This window comes from Notamacropus eugenii, chromosome 2 (genome assembly GCF_028372415.1).
Source record: "Notamacropus eugenii isolate mMacEug1 chromosome 2, mMacEug1.pri_v2, whole genome shotgun sequence".
NCBI classification, from domain to species: Eukaryota; Metazoa; Chordata; class Mammalia; order Diprotodontia; family Macropodidae; genus Notamacropus; species Notamacropus eugenii.
The window spans coordinates 439,989,611-440,001,615 of record NC_092873.1 but is presented as its reverse complement, the minus strand read 5'-3'; the positions used below and the strand labels follow the sequence as shown (position 1 = coordinate 440,001,615).

Genomic DNA, 12,005 nt, shown 5'->3' with positions numbered 1-12,005 from the left:
ATCACCACTGTACCCAAACTGAGTGTTCAAAACCTTTTTCTCTGTTCTTTGTCCCCTCCTCCAAATGTTAAATCCGGTTTCCTCCAAATTGGCTTATACAGGTCTTTCAGGTGTCGCTAAGGTTTTGTTTTGTTTTAAATTGTTCTTTAACCTTTCAGGACTCGGTTTCTCCCATTCTTTCTGCTTCAGACTTCTGGTTGCCAAGAATCTGAGGCATAATATAGTTATGGCATAACATATGCACTAGAGACACTAGAAGAAAACTCAAGAGATTACACTGAGTGGTGTGATAAACTTCTGAGGAACAGCTTTTCTCTCTTTCCCTTAAACAGTTTATCTTCAGACTACTTATCTTCTGAGTCTTCTGGAAGGTGGAGAGGGTGTAGGAGCTTTAAGAGAAAAGAGACACCCTGGTGGGTGGTATAGAGGAAAGCTGAGACCTAAGGCTACGGTCCTAGTAATAGATCAGTTTCTTTGAGACTCAGTTTCCAAATTTTGAAAGTAGGCACTTTAATCTATATGCAGGCTTCTTCAAGGTGAAGTTCAGAATAGCAACTGTTCTATGTAAACAAAGGTAAGCCTGATAAGCAAGACTTTCCTAACAGCACTGCTCAAAGCCCCTCATCTTATGGATCTGTAAATTGGGCCAAGTGGTCCAAGCCGTCTAAGCTCCTCTCTCTGTCTCCTTCTCTCTCCCCCAGTTCCTTCCATTAGAATGTGTGAGCTCCTTGAGGGCAGGGACTGGGTTTCGTTCTTTCTTTGTAACCCTACACTGCACATAGTAACGGCTTGCTAAGAAGTGCATGTTGCCTGCCCGCCCGCCCGCCTGTTTGAAAATAACCTGGGAAGTAGGCTGCGGCTATATACAGGACAAGAAAATCCTTGAGATGCGCTGCAGGGGTTCGGTGGCTTCCACTTCATTCGGCATGCAGCCCCCTAAACGCCCGGGGCCGGTCTGTGAGATGCCGCCCCACGTCCCCTCCACCTTTCTTCTAGCGCCCAGGACTGGCAGACTCGGAGCCGAGCGAGAGGGTTCTCCCGGGGGAACTCTTTGTATAAGCAGCTTAGGCAAACTGAACAAAACAACTGCCACCCCCAACCTTCCCCCTGCACCCGCCCCCCAAGACTAGAGGCTAAGCAGGGTTGGGCATGCTCAGTTAGCTTGGGCAGGTTTGGCCCGGGATCACAATGGGAGGGGAGGGAAGCGAGGGCGGGGCGCGGGGGTGTGGGGTGGCTGGAGGGGGAGGGGGCCAAGTTGGGTGGGCAGGAGCGAGGGAGGGAGGGAGGGAGGGAGAGGGGGGAAGCCAGGAGGCCGGGAAGGAGAAGGCGCATGCGCACGCTGCATCTGCTCGCTCCTCCACCTAGTGCGGCAGCAGGAAAACCGCAGCGGCGTCGGCGGCGACGGCGGAGGAGGGAGAGCCCCATCCCGGGGAGGAGCCGGGGAGAAAAGGGACAGAAAGCCCAGCAGTCGAAGAGAACAAGGGCCCGAGTGATCCGGCCGGGCCCGCCAGGGCGCTTGGCATTCCCCGCCCCAGCCCGCGCCCGCCGCTGGGGAGAAGGACGAGCACGAGCCCAGGGAGCCGCCGGGGCCGCGGCCGGGGCCGCCGGGGAGGCGGGGAGGAGGACGGGGGCGGCCGCCTGCCCCGAGAACCTCCGGGCCCGGGCCCGGGGCTCCGGCACCACGCTCGCCTCTCGCCGCAGTCGTCCCCGGGAGTCCCTCCCGGGCTGGGCCAGGCCGAACTGCGCCGGGTGGGCGACTACCCCCGGCCCCCCCCGCACATCCATCCGCCCTCCGTCCTCCTCCTGCTCCTCCTCTTCCCCCTCCTCTTCCTTCCTTCTCCCATCGCCCCCGTTCCCACCGGGCCCCCCCGCCCCCTCAGGGAGCGCGCGGGCGCGCGCGCGAACCCGGGGCCGCCCGGGGCCCGGCCCGGCTCGGAGGGCAACGACGGCTTCTTTTCCACGATGTGATTTTTAAGCTCCCCCTTCACCCCTTTCCCCGCCCCTTCGGGGGCATCCGATTCCGGGGCCTCCCCGCCCTCCACCCTGCCCGGCTCCGTCCTCGGGGCAGCCGGGGGCAGACAAAGAGGGAGGCGGCTGGAGCACCCAGACAGACCTTGCCCCGCACGGACCCACGCGTGCGCCCCCCCCCTCCGAGGGCGGCCCCTGGAACAGCCCGCTCCGCGCGCTTCCTATGCCGGGAGGCGGTGGCGGCGGCTGCGCTGGAGGAGGCCGGCCTTCTACTCGGACAGCTGAGATTCTCGGGCCTCCGTCGGGAGCGGCCGCTGCCCGGCTCTCCGCCCCAGCTCGGACAGTTTGATTAAGCTCCGGAGCGCGTGGCCTCCCTCCCTCCTCTTCCCCGTCTTCCTCTCTCTCCATCTCTCCGACCCTCGGGGGCGGGGAGTCGACGATCATGTGAAGGTGAGAATCAGGACAGCCCAAGGAGTCGTCGGGAAAGATGGGGGATGCTGCTGCAGACCCGAGGGAGATGAGGAAGACCTTCATTGTCCCAGCCATCAAGCCCTTTGACCATTATGATTTCTCCAGGGCCAAGATCGCCTGCAATCTGGCCTGGTTGGTGGCGAAAGCATTCGGGACAGGTAGGTGGTGCCTGGGGGCTGGATGGCTGCCTCCCATTTGGTCTAGTTCTTTCTCCTTGTTTTTTGGGTCTGTCTCCCCCCGCCCCCGCCCCCCCCCCCTTGCCACCCATGCCTGGTTGCTTTTCATAACAGGCTGAGTAATCAATATGACTAGAGACTGTAGGAGGAGATGGCGATAAGGAAAATGAAATGAAAACAGCGGTCAGCCAGCTTTGTGCCAAGCACTGGACTAAGCGCTGAGGATACAAAGAAAGGCAGAAAAGAGGGTCCCAGCTCTCTGGTCGTGTGGTGTTTTCATTTTTTAAAAGCAAAACCTCTAATGGACATTTTTTTCTTCCTTGAGCAGCTTTTTGTCTGTGTTTTTGCACTGAGTAGTATTTTCTCCCTCACTCATAATTTTGATTACACCACCAGGAATTCTAGCTTCTTCCATTATAAGAGGAGGGTGGGTGGCGCACAAGTACATTGACATTTGTGAGGTGGCAGCCATTCAGGCAAGGTAAGGTTAGTCCTTCAAGAGATATTTCTTTTATTATTTTGTATTGTCGCGATCACCTCTCCTGTTCCTTTCTATAAGGTCCATACACTGAAGCTTATTTTGATGATTTTGCGGAATGAAATGCCTATTATCTAAAATTTGATACTTTAGAAAATGACCTTTTCATTCTCTAGCAGTAATGCAAACTCCCCACTCTTCAAATGTTTTTAGTTGATTTATAAACATTTATGAAAGTGTCTATTGAACTCCAAGGTGCATTTTTTGGATGGTATGGAAACAGTATAGTCAGTGAGTAGAGTGCTGGACTTATCAGCACCCTACTACAGACCTGGGTTCTGAAATTTGTTAGTTATGGCAACATGGACAAGTTATAGGAGGATCATAGATTTAGAGATGAATGATTCTTGGAGGTTATTCATTTAACCCCCTCATTTGACATTGAAGTGAGGCAAAAGTACCTGCCCAAGGTCATATAGGTAGTATCAGAGCCAGAATTTGACAGTGTACTGTGTATGTCCTTTGTAAAATGGGGATAAATAATGACAGCAGAACTTACCTGGTGGCATTGTTTTCAGGCTCAAATGAGATAATGTCTGTAGCACTTTTAAATGCTATGTAAAGATCAGCTGTTGTTAAACGTAGTTCATCCCATCTTTCCAAAATATGTGGGCAAGATTCTCCAGTTAAGAATTCTGCAACTGTTGCAATTTGGAGTGCATGTAACAGAATGTTTAAAGAGCTCGCTTACATTTCATATGCTTAGCAGTGGAAAGGGTGATGGATTTGTGTATAATCAGGAGGAACTGGGTTGGAACTGGGTTGGATCCTGGCTTTGACAACCAATTTTGATCCTCAGGTTCCTCTTCCAAAGAAGGGATGTAATACTTGTACAACTAGTCTTATGGGCTTGTTCTTGGAAAGCACTTAGTAAAACTTTAAGTGCTATTTAAAGTTAAGTTGTAACAGCTTTTTAGAGTTCATGACTTTTCTTAGTTTGTGAATTTTTAATGAGTTCATGAAAAGTTACTTAATATTTAAAATAATTCTAATCTCTGTGTTCATTTTTGAGGGTTCTACAATAGTTAAGGTTTTTTTGGGGGATGAAGTTACATAAATTTTACTTCTTAAACTGGTTATAGGTAAAGATTTTCAGTCTGTATATTTAGGTTAATTACTCAAGTATATGAATGTTCTTAGAAGAATGCTTTATCTATTTTTTGAAATTGACTCATTTTAATATTGGTTTTGAACAGTACTAATTATATTTTTTGAAATATATAAGTAGAAAAAATATATCTCTGAAACATCATTTCATTAAAGTTGGCTTAAAATAAAACTTATGCTTTAATGTGCCTTTTGGAGTTAGTACTTGCCCTTTAGTTTTGCTGTTTAAAATAGCAAAGCATGATATGTATAGCTGGGATTTTGGACCCCAAATTAACATGTACTCCTTCCTAGTCAAATTTACTCAGTAGTTTTCTAAGTGATGAATAAAGATGTGCAAACCTTAAGTTACAGTGTCAAATTGGATGGTAGAAGTAAGAGCAATATAAGCAGTCATATTTTTATTGACTTATGCAACAATATATTGGGTTTTTTCCTTTTTTTAAAAATAGGTTTTATTGGTAGCTTTTGCCTCCTCACATTGAACTCTATATAGTAGCAAAGAAAAACAAACGAGACCATCGAGAGACCTTGTGTGACCTTATGTGCAAGATGAAATTTATGTTTGGAATGAAATGGTGTTGAATTTCTACAAAAGTATCCAGAGATGAAAGGGAAAAAATGTGTGTTGGCACTTGTTATATTTTAATTACAGTCCAATTTAAATCCTTACGAAATTAGGATCAGATCTAGAAGGGAACCTCTGCTGTCTAGTTCAGTCTCCTTATTCTACAGATGAAGGGGCTAAGGCCCTGGGCAGTTAAGTCATTTGTTCTGAGTCACACGGGTGACTTCAGGTGCTAAGCATCAGATGTAGAACTTGGCTTCAAAACCAGTGCTCTTTCACTCTTTCACAGACTTTGTTAAAGGGAGTTATTTTCAGATGGGCCACTCAGCACTTTAAAACAACAGTCTTAAAATATTTTGTCCTCTTTAAGAAGACTTTAAAAAAATTATTTAAGTCTTTTAAAAAATGATCTTAAGCCTTAAAAAGGCTTTAAAATGATGGTCTTGTTTCATTTGAATTGCTAGACTTAAAAGTAGGAGACTGGGATCTGCTTCCCACAGTACTACTGTGTGATGATGGCAAAGCCTTAATTTCATCTATAAAATGGGGATAGTAATCTTTATACTACCCCTCCTATGGGGTTATTTTGAACAAAGTGCTTTGTAAGCTGTAAAACTACAGAAATATGAAGTTATTTTGCTGAGAACATATCCTGAGTTTGAGGAGAAAATAAAGCATTCAGAATGGATAGAGAAATTTTTTTCTTTTGTTTCTGGGAAACAATGTGGAGTAGTGGAAAGAACACCGGGTATAGAGTTAGACAACTTGGGTTTAAGTCCTGCCACTGACATTTAGCTGTGTGAGCTTGGCTAGGCACTTAAACTTGCTCAGTCTGTTTCCTATCTGTAAAAAAGGAAAAATAATGTTCAGACCACATGCCCCAACAACATCATGAAGCTTAAAAATTAGCTATGTAAATACAAGCTGCTTCCAAAAACTCTCATCCTGTTTAGACCATTATTTGAAGTTGAAACTTAAAAATTTTTCCTTGGATTTGAAGGGCCTAGCTCTAGTAAGTAGAAAATGGCTTAGGTCTGAGAGGCACCAACGAACCACTTGAACTTACTGTGTCTGGATAAGTAAGAGTAATTATTGTCAATGAGTGTTGGGGAAAAAACTTGGCATCAGCAGAACTTTTCTAACTTAGTTTTGACCCTTGAGGAGAGAGAAGATATTAACTGGAACTAAAGAGATTTGGGTGAGCATAGGCAGTCACTGACTTTGGTCTTGTTCTCAGAATGTACAAAATACTATTCATGCTGGAGATTAGCTGCATTAATCCTCTCTAGAGATTCTGTAGGTTAGCAGTGGGGACCTTCTGCTTTAAGAGTGGTAGAGGGAGGAGAGCTGCCTTCAGACACAGCAAGACCTGGGTTCAATTTCAGTTTCTTAATCTTGGAAATGTCATTTAAACCTCTCAGTGCCTAAGACAACCAGACAACTTTCTGAGACTAGAAATTATAGAGACAGGATAAGGGAAGTAATTGTTACTGCAGTTCTGCACACTAATGAAATCACAAGCATTGGCAGAAAAACGTACATTTTGTTTTCACCTCATCTTTCCTTATTTTATTAACATTGCAAATAATTCCCTTTTCCTTCCTTTATAAGGTAGAAGCTCATGGAGCAGGGAAACAGTAAACCTTTATTTCTTTATGTTTTGGCAGGTCCTTCCTAGTAAGCTGGGAAGGTTTTTGAGAAAAAGAAAAAGACCATAGAATTGGAAGGAACTTTAGAGGCTATAGCCTAACACTCTCATTTTGCAGATGAAGTAACTGAGACCCACAGAGTTTTAAGTGACTTGCCCAAAGTTTCACAGGAAGCATAAGCAAGTCCTCAGACTCCAAATCCAGCATACTTTTCATTGTACCACACTGCCTTCAATGTTTTATAAGGACCTTACAGTGTATTAGTGGGGATAACATTTACATATTTAAATACATACTGAATAAATACAAATGAAACTCAGGTTAGTTAAATATAAAGTAGTTAAGGAGGGAGGGCACTATGGGAACTACCAGGTGGATGGATCAGGAAAAGGCCTCATGTAGAAGAGCTGCATCTTAAAGCCAGGGATTCTTTGATACAGAGGTGAGAGAAGAGTGGAGGACAACTAGTGCAAAAGCATGGAATCTGTGAGAGGGGGTGCATGTGATAAATGGTGAGAAGGCCAGTTTGGATGGCTTGTAGGCTATGGGAAGAGACATAATGGCTAGAAATGCAGGTGGGGGCCAGGTGGTGTATGGCTTTAGAAATCCAACACAGGATTTTATATTTTATCCTAAAAGGAGTAGGGAACCACAGGTTAGTTGAGTAGAGGAATGACATAGTCCAATCTGTACTTAAGGAGAATCACTTTGACAGCTATGTGGAGGATGGGTTAGAGTGTTGAAAGACCAGATATGAGGGCCTGAAGTAAGGTGGCACCTGTCTTGAGTAGAGAGAAGAGATTGGCTTTTAAAGATGTGGAAATAGCAAGATCTGGCAACTGATTAGGTGTATGGGATGAAGGGGGATGTAATGCCAAGGTTATGAATTTGGGAGATTGAAAGTATTGTGGCTCCTTCAGCAGAAATAGGGAAGTTTGGAAGATGATTGGTTTGGGGAAAAAGATGAATTCTGTGTTATACATACAGTTTGAAACTGGTTTGAAATGTCCAGTAGACAATTTGGCAATGTGGACATCTCTGAAGAGATACTGTGGCTGCACTTAGAGGGTCTGTGAGTTATCAGCATAGAGATCATTTGAAACCAAAGGAACTGATGAGGATTCTGAGAGCATGTGTACAGAGAAAATCAAGGGGCCTGGAAACAGAGCCTTGGGGAACACCTGCAGTCAGAGGACTGTGTTTGAAGAATGAACCTGCAAAATCGACTGAGAAGGAAGAGTTAGATTGTAGAAGTAGGAGAGGGCAGTGCCATGAAAACCTGTAGGAGAAAAGAGTAGTAGTGTGGTTAACTGTATTGGGGTTGGGGGTGGGGGAGGTTGTGAATTTGGAAAGATTCCGTGCCCATTAACATTTTAAAGGCATTTTTCCAGTTGTTAACATTTCTTTGATAAAATCAATTTGACCTTGACATGTGGTTTATGCTAAATGCCTTCTTTGAAAATAAAGAGTAACGTTTTCAGATGTGGTAGAATTTTAGTGGTTGTTACCCTTTTCCAGTTTTGGCATAATATAAAATGGACAGTTACTTCATGAAAACTTGTTTTCCTCTTAGGTTTACCAGCTAGGACTTTTCTCTCCCTCTCCCCTTCTCTCTTCATAATGCAGTCAGTTGACAGGTCTCATTGGTTCTGCCTCTGTAATCTCTTCCATCTGTCCTCATTCACACCCATTCCTTCCTCATTTGTCACTAGGCTACTAATCTAGGCCATCATCTTCTAGTAGGTAGATTATTACTATAGGTTCCTAGTAGATCTCTGTGCACCTTTCCTCCATTTTTCACACAGATACCAAAGTGATTGTAGGATCATAGATGTAGAATGGGAAAGAACTTCAGAAACCTTGCTAACCTTCTGGTTCAACATTTGCCTTTTACAGATGAAGAAACTGAGACTATTGGTAGTTGTTTAAGGTCACATAGGTCATAATTATCTGAAGTGGGATTTGAACAGCAGGCGTCTTATTCCAGAACTAGTATTCTTTCCACCAACCCAGGCTTTCTCCTAAATATTATTAGAGAACAGTCCTGGTCATGACATCCCCGGCTCAATAATCTTCAATGACTTTCTGCCTTTAAAATAAAATACAGATTCCTTTGTTAGGTATTTAAAAACCTCAGGCTGGCAACACCTTATTTTTGTAAGCTGATAATTTTTGTAAGCTGTTATAGGTCTACTTAATATTTCCTGTACATGACATTTTTAATCTTTGTGCTTGTGGCCAGGCTCTCCCTTGGAATTCAGAACCATTCCTGAAATTGTTTCTCTCCTCACTTCCATGTTTTGGACGCCGTAGCTCTCATATGGGATCCCCACTTGGCTGGTTCTCCCCTCCCTAAACACATTGTATTTATTTATCTGTATCTATGTTGTATTTACCCTGGTAGAACGTAAAGTCTTTTGGAAAGAGATTGTTTCATTTTTATTGTTGTATCCTCAGTGTCTAGCATAGTTCTGGAAAGATAGTAGGTACCTAATAAGTTCTTTGAACTTAATTAATGAACTGCATGGGTAAACATCAGAAATGGAATGATCTAAAAAATCAGTTTTGGAAATAAAACAAAAAATAAGTGATTTTTAATACTTCAAAATATTTTACTTAATATGGGTATTCATTTCATTAGTGTGTGAATTCCTGTATAAGTGCTCCAGCCAAAAAAATTATCTCATAGACAGACTTAGCTAAATTGGGCCTTAGATGCTGGACAAAGTTTGTATGTGATCATAGATTTTGATCTTGAAGGATTTAGAGCTGCAAGAATTTTCAGAAGCCATCTAAATCTACTCTTAATCTTTCCCCCATTTTACAGATGTGGAGCTGAGTATGAGAGAGGTTAAGGTTAAGTTCCATGCACAAGGTCATATAAATAGTTATATAGTAGAGCCAGAATTGAAATCAGGTCCTCTGAGTCCAAATTCCTTGCTCTTTCTACTGTGTTTTGCTGCCATAACTAAAGAATTTCAGTTCATATTAGTTACTAGAGATTGTTTCATCCTCATCAATTCTTGAAAAAAATCTGAATCACTACCTGGAATAAGTGAAGTAGGTTTTCTTTCTTTGTTGGTTGGTCTTTAAGAGTGAAGAGTTTGGCTCCATGCCATGAAGAATATTTGAGCAGTACTTGAGAGGGAGGTAATTAATATGAAAATATTAGTAAAATAATAGTACAGAAATACTATCAAGTTATGAAGATTAAATTGTTTTAATTTTTAAATAAATCTTTTCTCTGGAAATAAATTTTGTTACTTGCAGACCTAAAAACAAAAACTCTACTATGCCTTACCCAATCCTTGAGTCCTCTATTTGAGGTCAGAGAGACAAATTTGAAAATATAAATGAAAAATAAGTTAGATAACAATGTTATCAGGAAGCTTGAGACGTAAATTACATGAAAATTATGAGAAAAATAGATGCTCAATTGTTAGTTTATTCTTTAGATTATTTTAGTTATTTTGAGGACCTTTTTGAAGTGTTAAATGCTTTTTAAAAATTTAGTATTTTATTTTCTCCCAGTTTCATGTAAAAACAATTTTTAACATTGAGTTGTTTTTTTTTCCACTTGGCCTTTTTATTTTTATTTATTTATTTATTTTTTAAATTTAACTTTTAACATTCATTTTCACAGAATTTTGGGCTCCAAATTTTCTTCCCCCTTGTCCCCTCCCCCCACCCCAAAACACCGAGCATTCCAATTGCCCCCATCTGCTCTCTCCTCCATCATTCCTCTCTGCCCTTGTCTCCATCCTCTCCTCTGTCCTGTTGGGCCAAATAACTTTCTATACCCCTTTACCTGTATTTCTTATTTCCTAGAGGCAAGAACAGTACTTGACAGTTGTTCCTAAAACTTTGAGTTCCAACTTCTTTTCCTCCCTCCCTCCCCACCCCCTCCCTTTGGGAGGCAAGCAATTCAATATAGGCCACATCTGTATAGTTTTGCAAATGACTTCCATAATAGTCATGTTGTATAAGACTAACTATATTTCCCTCCATCCTATCCTGCCCCCAATTACTTCTATTCTCTCTTTTGATCCTTCCCATGCCCTCCCTTCCATCGTCCCCCCCACCCTGTTTATCCCCTTATCCCCCACTTTCCTGTATTGTAAGATAGGTTTTCATACCAAAATGAGTGTGCATTTTATTCCTTCCTTTAGTGGAATGGGATGAGAGTAAACTTCATGTTTTTCTCTCACCTCCCCTCTTTTTCCCCAAACTAAAAAAGTCTTTTGCTTGCCTCTTTTATGAGAGATAATTTGCCCCATTCCATTTCTCCCTTTCTCCTCCCATATATTTCTCTCTCACTGCTTGATTTCATTTTTTTTTTTTTTAAGATATGATCCCATCCTATTCAATTCACTCAGTGTACTCTGTCTCTATGTGTGTGTGTGTTATCCCACCCTGTACCCAGATGCTGAATAGTTTCAAGAGTTACTAATATTGTCTTTCCATGTAGGAATGTAAACAGTTCAACTTTTATAAGTCCTTTATGACTTCTCTTTGCTGTTTACCTTTTCATGCTTCTCTTCATTCTTGTGTTTGAAAGTCAGATTTTCTTTTTAGCTCTGGTCTTTTCATCAAGAATGCTTGAAAGTCCTCTATTTCATTGAAAGACCAATTTTTCCCCTGAAATATTATACTCAGTTTTGCTGGGTAGGTGATTCTTGGTTTTAGTCCTGGTTCCTTTGACTTCTAGAATATCCTATTCCATGCCCTTCGATCCCTTAATGTAGAAGCTGCTAGATCTTGTGTTATCCTGATTGTATTTCCACAATACTTGAATTGTTTCTTTCTAGCTGCTTGCAATATTTTCTCCTTGACCTGGGAACTCTGGAATTTGGCCGCAATATTCCTAGGAGTTTCTCTTTTTGGATCTTTTTCAGGTGGTGATCGGTGGATTCTTTCAATATTTATTTTGCCCTCTGGTTCTAGAATATTAGGGCAGTTTTCCTTGATAATTTCATGAAAGATGATGTCTAGGCTCTTTTTTTGATCCTGGCTTTCAGGTAGTCCCATAATTTTTAAATTGTCTCTCCTGGATCTATTTTCCAGGTCAGTTGTTTTTCCAATGAGATATTTCACATTATCTTCCATTTTTTCATTCTTTTGGTTTTGTTTTGTGATTTCTTGGTTTCTCATAAAGTCCTTAGCCTCCATCTGTTCCATTCTAATTTTGAAAGAACTATTTTCTTCAGTGAGCTTTTGAATCTCCTTTTCCATTTGGCTAATTCTGCTTTTGAAAGCATTCTTCTCCTCATTGGCTTCTTGAACCTCCTTTGCCAATTGAGTTAGCCTATTTTTCAGGGTGTTATTTTCTTAAGCATTTTTTTGGGTCTCCTTTAGCAGGGTGCTGATCTGCTGTTCATACTTTGCTTGCATGTCTTTGATTGCTCTTTCCAGTTTTTCCTCCAGTCCTCTAACATAATTTTCAAAATTTTCTGAGCCCTTTTTGAGCTTTTCCATGGTCTGAGCCCATTGAGTGGGCTGGGATGCAGAAGCCCTGACTTCCGTGTCTT

The 12,005-nt window shown here is 42.4% G+C and overlaps 1 protein-coding gene across 6 annotated transcripts in view; it reads left to right on the top strand.

Moving 5' to 3' along the window:
- The first annotated feature begins 1,754 nt into the window (after positions 1-1,754).
- Positions 1,755-12,005, top strand: part of CAMSAP2 (calmodulin regulated spectrin associated protein family member 2) — a 150,557-nt gene continuing 140,306 nt past the window's right edge. For 4 of the 6 annotated variants that reach the window (XM_072648261.1, XM_072648260.1, XM_072648259.1 and 1 more), the window contains exon 1: positions 1,755-2,597. In XM_072648261.1, the coding sequence (XP_072504362.1) occupies positions 2,456-2,597 (142 nt within the window). In that variant the 5' untranslated portion in view covers positions 1,755-2,455. The remainder of the gene's footprint in view (positions 2,598-12,005) is intronic. The other 2 variants (XM_072648262.1, XM_072648263.1) reach the window with 2 other exon arrangements.